Source organism: Schistocerca serialis, chromosome 5 (assembly GCF_023864345.2).
Source record: "Schistocerca serialis cubense isolate TAMUIC-IGC-003099 chromosome 5, iqSchSeri2.2, whole genome shotgun sequence".
Classification (NCBI taxonomy): Eukaryota; Metazoa; Arthropoda; class Insecta; order Orthoptera; family Acrididae; genus Schistocerca; species Schistocerca serialis.
The window spans coordinates 594,430,071-594,443,871 of NC_064642.1; the positions used below are offsets into that span (position 1 = coordinate 594,430,071).

At 44.3% G+C, this 13,801-nt stretch overlaps 1 protein-coding gene across 1 annotated transcript in view; it reads left to right on the forward strand.

Moving 5' to 3' along the window:
• The first annotated feature begins 3,213 nt into the window (after positions 1 to 3,213).
• Positions 3,214 to 13,801, forward strand: part of LOC126481629 (uncharacterized) — a 57,371-nt gene continuing 46,783 nt past the window's right edge. The window contains exons 1-2 of the mRNA XM_050105518.1: positions 3,214 to 3,370; positions 11,936 to 12,062. Coding sequence (XP_049961475.1) covers positions 3,277 to 3,370; positions 11,936 to 12,062 — 221 coding nt within the window. The 5' untranslated portion in view covers positions 3,214 to 3,276. The remainder of the gene's footprint in view (positions 3,371 to 11,935; positions 12,063 to 13,801) is intronic.

Sequence of the window (13,801 nt, forward strand, 5' to 3'; positions counted from 1 at the left end):
CTGTCATAGAATTCCTGTGCTGTGAAAACGAGACAGTGGGAAACATCCACAAGAGTTTGAAAAAGGTGTATGGAGATGCTGCTGTCGATCGCAGTACAGTCGGTGGGCAAGCAGGTTACGTGATGAAAGCGGGCACAGCAATACTGAGGATTGTCCTCGCAGCGGTAGGCCTCGTATTGCACACACTCCAGACAATGTGCAGGGAGTTTCTGATGCATATGTGACGACACTGAAGAATCTTCAAGCTCGACTGAGTCGTGTTCGACCACATCGGCAAAAGCAGGATGTTTTGCTGTTGCACGACCATGCACGGCCACATGTCAGCCAAAAAACCACGGAAGTGATCACAAAACTAGGATGGACAACACTGAAACACCCGCCTTACAGTCCTGACCTGGCTCCATGTGACTATGATCCCTTTGGGAAACAAAGACTCTCATCGCGGAAGAAGGTTTGAAGATGATGACTCCCTTGTGCACGCTGCCAAACAGTGGCTCCCACAGGCTGGTCCAGAATTTTACCGTGCGGGTATATCTGACAATAGAAGGCGACCTCAATGGTCATGTAAGATAGGCGACCGGCCGCTGTGGCCGAGCGGTTGTAGGGACTTCAGTCTGGAACCACGCAGCTGCTACGGTCGCAGGTTCGAATCCTGCCTCGGGCATGGATGTGTATGGTGCCCTTAGGTTAGTTAGGATTAAGTAGTTCCAAGTCTAGGGGACTGATGACTTCAGATGTTAAGTCCCATAGTGCTTAGAGCCATTTGAAACATTTTCACGATCGTCGAGAAATGGGTATGACCAGTTGCCTGCTAGAAATGGATAAGGCACTATGAGTGAGGATGGGATACGGATTTTGGATATTGTCCAAGCACATGAGCTTGTGGTAACAGAGACATTCAAGAAGAGGCATACACATCTGATAATAAGTACAAGTGGTGGGCACAAAATGACTGTCTACTCACAAGAAGACGCGACCTGAATTTATTAATTAAGGTACAAGTCATCCCCTCAGAATCAGTTGCCCCCAGTATCGGACTCCTGTCATGCACGTAAAGTTGAATATCCAGAACCGAAATCGTCCCCAAATCATTGGAATACAGACAATCAGATGATGGCGTATTTCAGAGCGCAAAACTCAGCTCACCACTGCACTTAGGGACATCGACATAGACACAGACATAGACACATACTTCTTCTTCTTCTTCTTCTTCTTCCGTTACGGCCTCTGTAGGACCACGGGTAGCCCCTTCGTGGACTGAATTTTCCTCTTCTTCTCCCAGAACCTCTTCATTCTTCCTCTTCTCCTCTCCCGCTCCTCTTCCGAGATCTTCAGTTTCCATTTCTCCTGGCAGCTCCACTGAAGACATTCTAATCTTTTCCTGTATTCTTCTCTGTCATTGATCTCCGGCATATTTGTCGGTGTATATTTGTTCCTCCAATTTTCCTTTCCTTCGACCTTGATCCCCAGTCCCAACCAGTCCTTCCGAAGTTCAACAATCCACTTGGTTCCTGTCTTTCCCCTTGTCCTCCCTGTTGTTTCCCACACTCTCTTCGTCATTCTGTCCATACTCACCCTAACTACATGCCCAGCAAACCTTGCACTTTTGAGTCTGATTTCCCCGGATATTGTTCTCATGTTCCGGTACAATTCTTCCCTAGGTCTTCGCATCCACCTCTCTGCACCTCTTTTGGGACCTAGTATTTTTCTCAGTGTTTTCCTCTGTTCTTTCTCTAGTTGCTCTGCCCCATTTGTTCCTAGTCTCATCGTCTCAGCAGCATATAATACTGCATTCCTCACTGTTGCCTTTGGTGGCTTATCTTGGCCTCTGTGGATATATTCTTTTTATTGTATACCTCTCTCGTCATGCAGAAGGCTGACCTCATCTTCTTTATCCTCTCTGTTATTCCATCCTTGCTCTTGTTCCTTCCTGTTATAAATTCTCCCAGGTATTTAAATTTGTCCACCATTTGCACAGTGCCTTCCGCTGCTTACCAGTTTGCAGTGGTGTTTAACGTCTTTGTCTTGTTATAGGCGATCCTCAGTCCCACCTTTCTGGCTACCTTACTTAAGTTGTCGAGTTGTGTCTTTTCGTCTTCTTCCGTCTCACTTACTATTGTTATGTCATCTGCAAAGGCTAGCCAGTCCACTTGAGCCCAGTTGTCCTTTTTGTTCCCCACATGGGTCTTTGGTATTCCCATGTCCTCGTTTATTGCTCTCCACTGCCTGATCACTTCGTCCAGTGCTATATTGAACAACAATGGTGACAATCCATCTCCCTGTTTAACACCAGTCTTGATCTCAAATTCTTCTGACAGTGCTCCTCTGAATCTCACCCTTGCTTTTGTGTCTGTCAGAATTTCTTTTATGAGTTCTTGTGCAGTTCCATCAAGTCCTTTGTTCTTCAGGATCCTAACAAGAGGCTGTCTGTCGATGGAGTCATATGTCTTTGTGAAGTCCACGAAGATTATTACCGTCTTTCTGTTTTTAAGGCCCTATGTTTTATCAGTTGCTTCAGGATAAATATCTGTTCTACACAACCTCTTACTTTCTTGAATCCCGCTTGGTAGTCGCCAAGTGTACTTTTACCTGTTCTTCTACTCTCTTGAACAATAGTTTTGACAGCACCTTGTATGCGACCTCTAGTAGCGATATTCCTCTGTAGATGTTTGCATCTCTCTTGTCCTCCTTCTCGTGTATTGGTACTACAATTGCATTCTTCCTTCCTTCTGGCAAGACATAGACACATACGTAATAAATGTTGTACCTTGTGTAAAATGTTCAACTTTGTTTCGCGATTGCTTTCTGTGTTATTCAAATTTGAAGTCATTGTGAAAGACCCTGTATTTGTAACAAACTGAAGTGAAGGAGAAGCTGATGGCTTTTATCTCATATGTCCGGTACTGGACGTCTGATATAAAACAAAAAACGTGACTCTGATTAACGTCGATTAACGTCGATATTCAGCAAACTCAGCTTCATGGACACGAGCAAGAATGTGTGAAAAAGTAATGAACAATTTTGGTTTTACAGGCTTCGCTTTGTAAGTCGCAGAAAAGACGAAGAGATCGACGTCAGATAGTCGCTTTATGGAGTGAACACATTATTTCTTTCTGCGTCAAATGTGTCCCTCAGCAGCGGCTGGAGAGCAGAGGCCGCAGACCAGCTGAGTGAGTCGCGGCGATAGCGAGGGATGCGCTGGGTAGGCGTCGCCGCTATCTGGAGGCGCGATGCCCGCCGGACCGCTGCCGCCGGCCAGTTCCGCGGCAGGCAGACATGGGCCCGCCCACGGCGCCAGTGTTCGCCGTTCTGGTCGCTCTGGTACTCGCATCGGCTGCACCACCGTCTTCTACTTCTCGCACCACTGTAGGTGAGACCACCAAAACAACACCTTAATTACGTGTGTTATTTATTTATCGGATGGCAATACAGACACATAAGAAACAGACAAATCACTAATATAACAAACGTTAATAATTGCAAACCACCATCACTAATATAACAAAGTTTACGGATTACAAACAAACATCAAGTCTATTAATATAATATATCGACTCTGGAGTCGCGAGCAGGAAGTCGTCGAGGCTCCCATTATAGGCTCTTCTGGAACACTCCTCAACAATGTGGCTGATGGTCCGACTTTCTCCGCAGTCACACTGAGGGGTTGGTATTTTACCCCATTTATACAGGGAGTAAGCACATCTGCCATGACGAGTTCTAATCATATTTAGAGTGGACCTCGTTTTGCGTGGTAGGTCAAAACCAGGTGGCTTTTGTGTGATGCAAGGCATGTTATGATTTTGCCATGCGTTCCATTTTTCAAACCATGCATTTGTGATACTGAAACCTTCTTGTACACAGTTCCTAGCTGTTCTTGTTGGCGGGTTCCTAGATCGAAGCCTATTAGTGTTTGCAGCCTCAATGTCTTGGTGGGTTGGCAGGCTTCGATTTCCCATGATGTTTTTGTATTCACGTACAAGGGCGTCAGTACGTTGCAGGTGTGGTGGCGGGATGTGGCTTAATATTGGGAGCCATTGCGTTGGTGTGGGTTTAATTACTCCAGAAATCATCCTTCGAATGTTATGCAACTGGACATCCACCTTTTTTACATGTGGGCTGTTTAGCCAAATCGGAGCACAGTAGTCGGCAGCCGAGAATACAACTGCTAAAGCAGAGGTTCGGAGAGTGGAGGCCACTGCTCCCCAGGTAGTACCACAGAGCTTTTGAATAATGTTGTTTCTTGTCTTTAATTTTTCGGCAGTCTTTGTTAGGTGCTCTTTAAAAGATAGTGTTCTGTCCAGCGTCATGCCCAAGTACTTCGGAGTTTTACTATGCCTGAGAACGGTGTTTTCAGATCGAATGTTGAGTTCCTTTCCAGCGAGTTTGTTGTTGAGATGGAAGCAACTAACCTCTGTTTTGGAAGCATTTGGTTGAAGTCTCCACTTACGGAAATATTCACCCATTGTCTTTCGATAGGATATCCTCAGACGCTTCAATTGTGCTGCATCTTGTAGCGAGGGTCCAATCGTCAGCATACCCGAACTTTCTTGATTGAGTTTCCGGCAGGTCTGCAATATAGAGGCTAAACAGCAGTGGTGCAAGCACTGATCTTTGTGGTAAGCCATTCTTTAGTATTTTGATGGAGCTGTAGTCAGTGTCTATACTTATTTGGAACACCCTATCATTGAGCATGCTGTCTATTAAGCGTGCTATAGATTTGCAAGGAATTACTTGAAGAATTTTGTACATGATGCCTTCTCTCCACACAGTGTCGTAAGCTGCTGAGAGATCAGTGTGGAGTATCCCAGATCGAACGCCTACACCGCAATCCAAAATAGTTTCCGAAAGCGATTCGCACCAATGTAGGTGAGACCACCAAAACAACACGTTAGTTATGTGAAGAGTATCCCAGATCGAACGCCTACAATGCAATCCGAAATAGTTTCCGAAACTGATTCGCTGATGGCGAACTCGTTGACAGCAGCTGTATAAGGTACAGATTTATTACCCAATAGTGGTTTGAAAATTTGTGCCCGAATTTAAAGCGTATATCGAGCCGTCACCTTAACCAATATCTTTTTTTATTTTTTTAGCAGGAGAAATATCATGACCAATCTGACAAGACAAAAATTACATGCAAATTACAACTGTACACTTACATTATTTTTGTAGGGTACTTTTTTATTTATATTTATTAAGTTTGTTTCATTAAGGAATAGGAGGTCATTGTTGTTTGTTGTGGTCTTCAGTCTGGAGACTGGTTTGATGCAGCTCTCCATGCTACTCTATCTTGTGCAAGCTTCTTCATCTCTGAGTAGCTACTGCAACCTCCATCCTTCTGAATCTCCTTGGTCTATTCATCTCTTGGTCTCCCTCTATGATTTTTACTCTCCACGCTGCCCTCCAATACTAAACTGGTGATCCCTTGATGCCACAGAACATGTCCAACCAACCGATCCCTTCTTCTTGTCAAGTTGTGTCACAAACTCCTCTTCTCCCAATTCTATTCAATACCTCCTCATTAGTTATGTGATCTACCCATCTAATCTTCAGCATTCTTCTGTAGCACCACATTTCGAAAGCTTCTATTCTCTTCTTGTCCAAACTATTTATCGTCCACGTTTCACTTCCATACATGGCTACGCTCCATACAAATACTTTCGAAACGACTTCCTGAGACTTAAATCTATACTCGATGTTAACAAATTTCTCTTCTTCAGAAACGCTTTCCTTGCCATTGCCAGTCTACATTTTATATCCTCTCTACTTCGATCATCATCAGGTTTTTGCTCCCAAAATAGCAAAACTCCTTTACTACTTTAAGTGTCTCATTTCCTAATCTAATTCCCACAGCATCACCCGACTTAATTCGACTACATTCCATTATCCTCGTTTTGCTTTTGTTGGTGTTCATCTTATATCCTCCTTTCAAGACACTGTCCATTCCATTCAGCTGCTCTTCTAGGTCCTTTGCTGTCTCTGACAGAATTACAATGTGATCGGCGAACCTCAAAGTTTTTATTTCTTCTCCATGAATTTTAATACCTACTCCGAATTTTTGTTTTGTTTCCTTTACTGCTTGCTCAATATACAGATTGAATAACATCGGGGAGAGGCTACAACCCTGTCTCACACCCTTCCCAACCACTGCTTCCCATTCACGCCCCTCGAGTCTTATAACTGGTTATTGTACAAATTGTAAATAGCCTTTCGCTCTCTGTATTTTACCCCTGCCACCTTCAGAATTTGAACGAGAGTATTCCAGTCAACATTGTCAAAAGCTTTCTCTAAGTCTACAAATGCTAGAAACGTAGGTTTGCCATTCCTTATATCTTCTAAGACAAGTCGTAGAGTCAGTATTGCCTCACGTGTTCCAACATTTCTACGGAATCCAAAGGTGATCTTTTCCGAGGTCGGCTTTTATCAGCTTTTCCATTCGTCTGTAAAGAATTCGTGTTAGTATTTTGCAGCTGTTACTTATTAAACTGATAGTTCGGTAATTTTCACATCTGCCAACACCTGCTTTCTTTGGGATTGGAATTATTATATTCTTCTTGAAGTCTGAGGGTATTTCGCCTATCTCATACATCTTACTCACCAGATGGTAGAGTTTAGTCAGGAGTGGCCCTCCCAAAGCCGTCAGCAGTTCTAACGGAATGTTGTCTACTCCCGGGGCCTTCTTTCGACTCAGGTCATTCAGTGCTCTGAAAATTCACACAGTAGCGTATCTCCCATTTCATCTTCATCTACATCCTCTTCCATTTCCACAATATTGTCCTCAAGTACATCGCCCTTGTATAGACCCTCTTTATACTCCTTCCACCTTTCTGCTTTCCCTTCTTTGCTTAGAACTGGGTTTCCATCTGAGCTCTTGATATTCATACAAGTGATTCTCTTTTCTCCAAAGGCCTCTTTAATTTTCCTGTAGGTAGTATATCTTACCCCTAGTGAGATAGGCCTCTACATCCTTACATTTGTCCTCTATCCATCCCTGCTTAGCCATTTTGCACTTCTGTGGATATAAATTTTGAGACGTTTGTATTCCTTTTTGCCTTCTTCATTTACTGCATTTTTGTATTTTCTCCTATCCTCAATTAAATTCAATATTTCTTCTGTTACCCAAGGATTTCTCCTAGCCCTCGTCTTTGTACTTACTTGATCCTCTGCTGCCTTCAGTACTTCACTCCTCAGAGCTACTCATTCTTCTTCTACTGTATTCCTTTCCCCCATTCCTGTGGATTGTTCCCTTACGCTCTCCCTGAAACACTGTACAACCTCTGGTTTATTCAGTTTATCCAGGTCCCATCTCCTTACATTCCCACATTTTTGCAGTTTCTTCAGTTTTAATCTACAGTTCACAACCAATAGATTGTGGTCAGAGTCCACATCTGCCCCTGGAAATGTCTTACAATATAAAACCTCGTTCCTAAATCTCCGTCTTACCATTATATAATCTATCTGACACGTTCTAGTATCTCCAGGATTCTTCCATGTATACACCCTTCTTTTATGATTCTTGAACCAAGTGTTAGCTATGATTAACTTGTGCTCTGTGCAAAATTCTACCAGACGGATTCCTCTTTCATTTCTTACCCCCAATCCATATTCAGCTACTATGTTCCCTTCTATCCCTTTTCCTACTCTCGAATTCCAGTCACCCATGACTAGTAAATTTTCGTCTCCCTTCACTACCTGAATAATTTCTTTTATCTCATCACACGTTTCATCAATTTCTTCATCATCTGCAGAGCTAGTTAGCATAGAAACTTGTATTACTGTAGTAGGCGTGGGCTTCGTGTCTATCTCGGCCACAATAACAAGTGGTATTATTAGGCTGGCGCGTAAGTTCCCAGCATTTTTTTTTTTGCATGCTTTTTTTTTTATTCCGGTCCTATGCATTTATTGATCAACTGTCAGTTTTTATTTGTAGATGACTATTGCTATCTGAGTTTACATATTGTCTTTTTGACGTTTGGGATAGCAGAGTGACGCTAGAAAATGGAGTACGAATTGGAGGAACTGGAACTTTTCCAACAAATTCTGCTGTTTGAGTTCAGTGGAGGGGTAACAGCAGCAGAGGCAGCCACAAACATTTGCGCCGTGTATTGGGACAACGCAGCTGGACAGAGCACTCTAAAAAAATTATTTTGTAGTTTTAAGGTGGGTCAATTTGACATTAGTGACCCTTCACGTTCAGGAAGACTTTCAGCGTTTGATGAAGATCGTTTCAACTCATTAATTCACAGTGATCCAAGTCAGTGTACTCGAGGAGTGGCAAATGTAATGAACTGTAATCGTGCCATCATTGTGCGACATGTGAATGCAATGGGGATGGTTCAAATAGCTGGTGTATGGGCAACGCATTCTTTGGTCCAAGATGAGAAAGATCTGTGGGTGTCCACATGTGCTTTCCTGCTTGCATGTCATCAGTTGGCTCGTCAACAACACCGATCATTCCTTCTCTGTATCGTGACTGCTGACGACAAATGGTGTCCTTTATGCTATCACAAGGGAACAATGCAGCAACTCCCCGGAAAGAAACCTGCGCGCATCCACAAAAGATTATCCTAAGCATCTGGTGGAACAGTGATGTTGTGGTGTACCACTAAATGCATCCTCGAGGTCTAATCGTCATTGATGACATTTATTACACTACTGGTCATTTAAATTGCTACACCACGAAGATGACGTGATACACACGCGAAATTTAACCGACAGGAAGAAGATGCTGTGATATGCAAATGATCAGCTTTTCAGAGCATTCACACATAGTTGGCTCCGGTGACGACATCTACAATGTGCTGACATGAGGAAAGTTTCCAACCGATTTCTCATACACAAACAGCAGTTGACCGACGTTGCCTGGTGAAACGTTGTTGTGATGCCTCGTGTAAGGAGAAGAAACGCGTACCTACACGTTTCCGACTTTGATACAGGTCGGACGGATTGTAGCCTATCGCGATTGCTGTTTATCGTTTCGCGACACTGCTGCTCGCGTTGGTCGAAATCCAATGACTGTTAGCAGAATATGGAATCGGTGGGTTCGGAAGCGTAATACGGAACGCCTTGTGGATCCCAACGTCCTCGTATCACTAGCAGTCGAGATGACAGGTATCTTATCCGCATGGCTGTAACGGATCGTGCAGCCACGTCTCGATTCCTGAGTCAACAGATGGAGACGTTTGCAAGGCAACAACCATCTGCACGAACAGTTCGACGACGGTTGCAGCAGCATGGACTATCAGCTCGGAGACCATGGCTGCGGTTACCCATGACGCTGCGTCACAGACAGGAGCGCCTGCGATGGTGTACTCAACGACGAACCTGGGTGCACGAATGGCAAAACGTCATTTTTTCGGATGAATCCAAGTTCTGTTTCATGATGGTCGCATCCGTTTTTCGCGACATCGCGGAGAACGCACATTGGAAGCGTGTATTCGTCATCTGGCGTATCACCCGGCGTGATGATATGGGGTCCCATTGGTTACACGTCTCGGACACCTCTTTTCGCATTATTTTGAGAGTAAATTGGTAATTAAAAGTTGGTAAAATTTGCAGAACACTTTGAAAAGTCTTCTAGTAGTGTCTCCCCTTTGACAGTATTCCCACATATACTATGGGTGAACCTCTGGTACAAGTAATTCCTAGAGTGGTTGCTAGGTATGTAATTGTTAAGACACTGATTCCTATAAGCGGAAAATCTTAGTTGGAGTCGGGTTCTGACACAAACACATACTTCTCTCTAAGTGTTCAGTGCACTTGTGTCATACTCATCGATATATTCATTTCAGTGCAGAGCATTTTAACCATTCATGTATTGTTGCAATCGCTGAGCATTAACACGTAGCACATGTACAGTCTGTCGCACCATGACCCCTTATCAAACATAAAACATAAATTGATGGCATCCCTATCATTTTCTGACCTATCGAGAAGCGATCGTTACGCTCTGGATATATCGATAGTTTACATGTAAGATTCTCTTGAATGTCTCTACACAGATCAGACTAACGGCATAGAAGGTGAGATGAGTTCATCTACATCTACATAATTACTCTGAATTCACAATTAAGTGCCTGGCAGAGGGTTGGTCGAACTACCTCCAAGTTATTTCTCTACTCTTCCACTCTCAAAGAATTTTCGGTGGGACCTCTGATTTTTATTATTTTTTCATAATGACCATTTCTCCCGACGTAGGTTGGCGCCAACTGAATGTTTTTGCAGTCGGGGCAGAAAGTTGGTGATTGAAAATTCACGGAAGGATCCTGCCTCAACAAAAAACGATTTTGTTTTATGACTGCTACTCCAATTCACACATCGTGTCCGTACCACTCTCTTCCCTGTTTCGTGACATAAAAGACGAGCTGCCCTCCTTTGAACTTTTTCGATGTTCTCCGCGGACCCGTCTGATGAGGATCCCACATCGTACAGCAATATTCCAGAAGAGGATGGACAAGAGTGGTGTAAGCAGTCTATTACACAGACCTATTGCATTTTCTGTGTGTTCTGCCATTAAATCGCAGTTGTTGGTTTGCTTTCCCTACACTACTATCTGTGTGATCATTCCAACTTAAGTTGTTCGGTTTTGTAATCCGTAAGTATTTTGTAAAATTTACAGCCTTTTACATTCGTGTGGTTCCTCGTGTAACCGAAATTTAGGGGACTTTAGTACTCATGTGGATTACTTCACACTTTTCACTATTTAGTGTCAGTTGCCACTTTTCGCATCATACAGATATCTTGTGTAAATGATTTTGCAATTGGTTTTGAACATTTGATGACTTTACAACAGCATCATCAACAAACATTTTAAAAGAGTTGCTCAGATTGCCTCCTTCTGGAAATTAATCAGTTAGACGTCCGCTGTCAATAAAACTCATTGCTTCGCGAGAATAAAGTGCTGGTTGTGTTTCACAAGAATGAAATTTTCGGATCCGTGTTGACTGTTTGGCAATAATTAGCTTTCTTCGAGATAAGGTTCATGAAAGAGACCATGTGCTACCTCATAATGCGATGACCTAGTACTTTGGTCAAGTGGACGATCTACTTTTCGTGTCATATTACTTTACACATAATTAAGAGAGGTCTATCATTGTCATAGTCAATCTGAGAGAACTGCTAAGAAAATACTAGGAGTGTGCTATTCTCTGGTTGTGATAAAACTGCCAGCTTAGTCGTTATCCGTTTACAGAATGTATGAATGATGTAGTAGATACGGTCGGAAGCACGACGAGACTGATTGCAGACGATGCTTATGTCTAACGCCCGATGACAGCAGCGAAATGGAGATAGATCTGTGCAGAATCGATGATTAGCGCAGGAACCCCCGACATCAGTAAATTTGACATACTGCGAGTTAATAGGCTAAGAAATCCATTACCTTTTGAATTACGCTACTAGTGAAAGCTCACTGGAGACAGTAACAATCGTAAAACACCTAGGAGGAACTGTACGGAGGGAGCCACAATTAACTGTAGGAAAAGCAGACGCCAGGCTGATACTGGCTGGCAGAATCTGAAGGAAACACAATTCATAAAACTAAACTCCTCCCGAACAGTCCTGAAGGCTCAACGATACCGACAGACCGTCGGTGTTATCCTCAGGCCACAGGCGTCATCGGATGCGGATATGGAGGGGCATGTGGTCAGCACACCACTCTCCCGGTCATATGTCAGATTTCGACATCGAGCCCATACTTCTCGTTTAGTCAGCGCAAGAGCTTTGTGGAGAAGCTCAACAAACTCCAGTGGCAGTCGTTATATCACTTCCGCTGCGTTTCACGGAGAGTGCTACGGTTGAAATTCCGAGAGCGTACAAATGAAGAATAGTTGGGCAACAAATTACTGCATCCTACTTACGTTTCGAAATAACACCACGACTAGAAAATCAGAGATGTAAATGTACATAAAACATTACTCGACTTCTTTTGTTTCAGGAACTACGGAGCGGCCATGGAACAGAGGAAAGGCGTTCATGAATCAGCTAGCACAGCTGCTAGACGCCAGAGTGAAAGACTATGGAATCTTCCGGATGCCTCTTCACGACTACACCCAAGAGCTGAAGTGAGACCTCATTTATCAGCATTGCTATATTCTACAAGTCATTGTCATTTTCGTGGAGGTATAAGTTAATTGTGATATTATCATGAACTTATTTTGTAATTTGGTAATCAGGTATTGAACGAAAATATTGTCATCTACTAGGTATAAAAATACCAAAGTGACAAAAATGCGTGATCTTTAAAATAACTCATCAAAAGGGCCTGTGTCCGCTGATTGTACAGTACACCTTAGTGGTTTCAATACATCAGACGCAAGTTCTGTTTATTGCAAGAAATTTTCCAAGCAATTATTTTACAAATACGATACTGGGCTTTATTTTAACACTGCCACGTAACAAAAGGACAAATGGAATCATAGAGCATTGCGGAAATTTTCAGGCGCTATTTAAAATATTATCACCCGTTAGCCGATATTAACAAAGGTGTACATGTGCACCAAATGATGGAAAGGTAATGTGTGCTTCCCCATGCATCACAAACTGTCATTGCAGCAGCACAAATCCCCGGCAGTCTTGATCTGCAACAGGTAAGTCGAAGGTCCCACACTGTAAATGAACTTTTTCCAGATAACATATACACTCCTGGAAATTGAAATAAGAACACCCTGAATTCATTGTCCCAGGAAGGGGAAACTTTATTGACACATTCCTGGGGTCAGATACATCACATGATCACACTGACAGAACCACAGGCACATAGACACAGGCAACAGAGCATGCACAATGTCGGCACTAGTACAGTGTATATCCACCTTTCGCAGCAATGCAGGCTGCTATTCTCCCATGGAGACGATCGCAGAGATGCTGGATGTAGTCCTGTGGAACGGCTTGCCATGCCATTTCCACCTGGCGCCTCAGTTGGACCAGCGTTCATGCTGGACGTGCAGACCGCGTGAGACGACGCTTCATCCAGTCCCAAACATGCTCAATGGGGGACAGATCCGGAGATCTTGCTGGCCAGGGTAGTTGACTTACACCTTCTAGAGCACGTTGGGTGGCACGGGATACATGCGGACGTGCATTGTCCTGTTGGAACAGCAAGTTCCCTTGCCGGTCTAGGAATGGTAGAACGATGGGTTCGATGACGGTTTGGATGTACCGTGCACTATTCAGTGTCCCCTCGACGATCACCAGTGGTGTATGGCCAGTGTAGGAGATCGCTCCCCACACCATGATGCCGGGTGTTGGCCCTGTGTGCCTCGGTCGTATGCAGTCCTGATTGTGGCGCTCACCTGCACGGCGCCAAACACGCATACGACCATCATTGGCACCAAGGCAGAAGCGACTCTCATCGCTGAAGACGACACGTCTTCATTCGTCCCTCCATTCACGCCTGTCGCGACACCACTGGAGGTGGGCTGCACGATGTTGGGGCGTGAGCGGAAGACGGCCTAACGGTGTGCGGGACCGTAGCCCAGCTTCATGGAGACGGTTGCGAATGGTCCTTGCCAATACCCCAGGAGCAACAGTGTCCCTAATTTGCTGGGAAGTGGCGGTGCGGTCCCCTACGGCACTGCGTAGGATCCTACGGTCTTGGCGTGCATCCGTGCGTCGCTGCGGTCCGGTTCCAGGTCGACGGGCACGTGCACCTTCCGCCGACCACTGGCGACAACATCGATGTACTGTGGAGACCTCGTGCCCCACGTGTTGAGCAATTCGGTGGTACGTCCACCCGGCCTCCCGCATGCCCACTATACGCCCTCGCTCAAAGTCCGTCAACTGCACATACGGCTCACGTCCA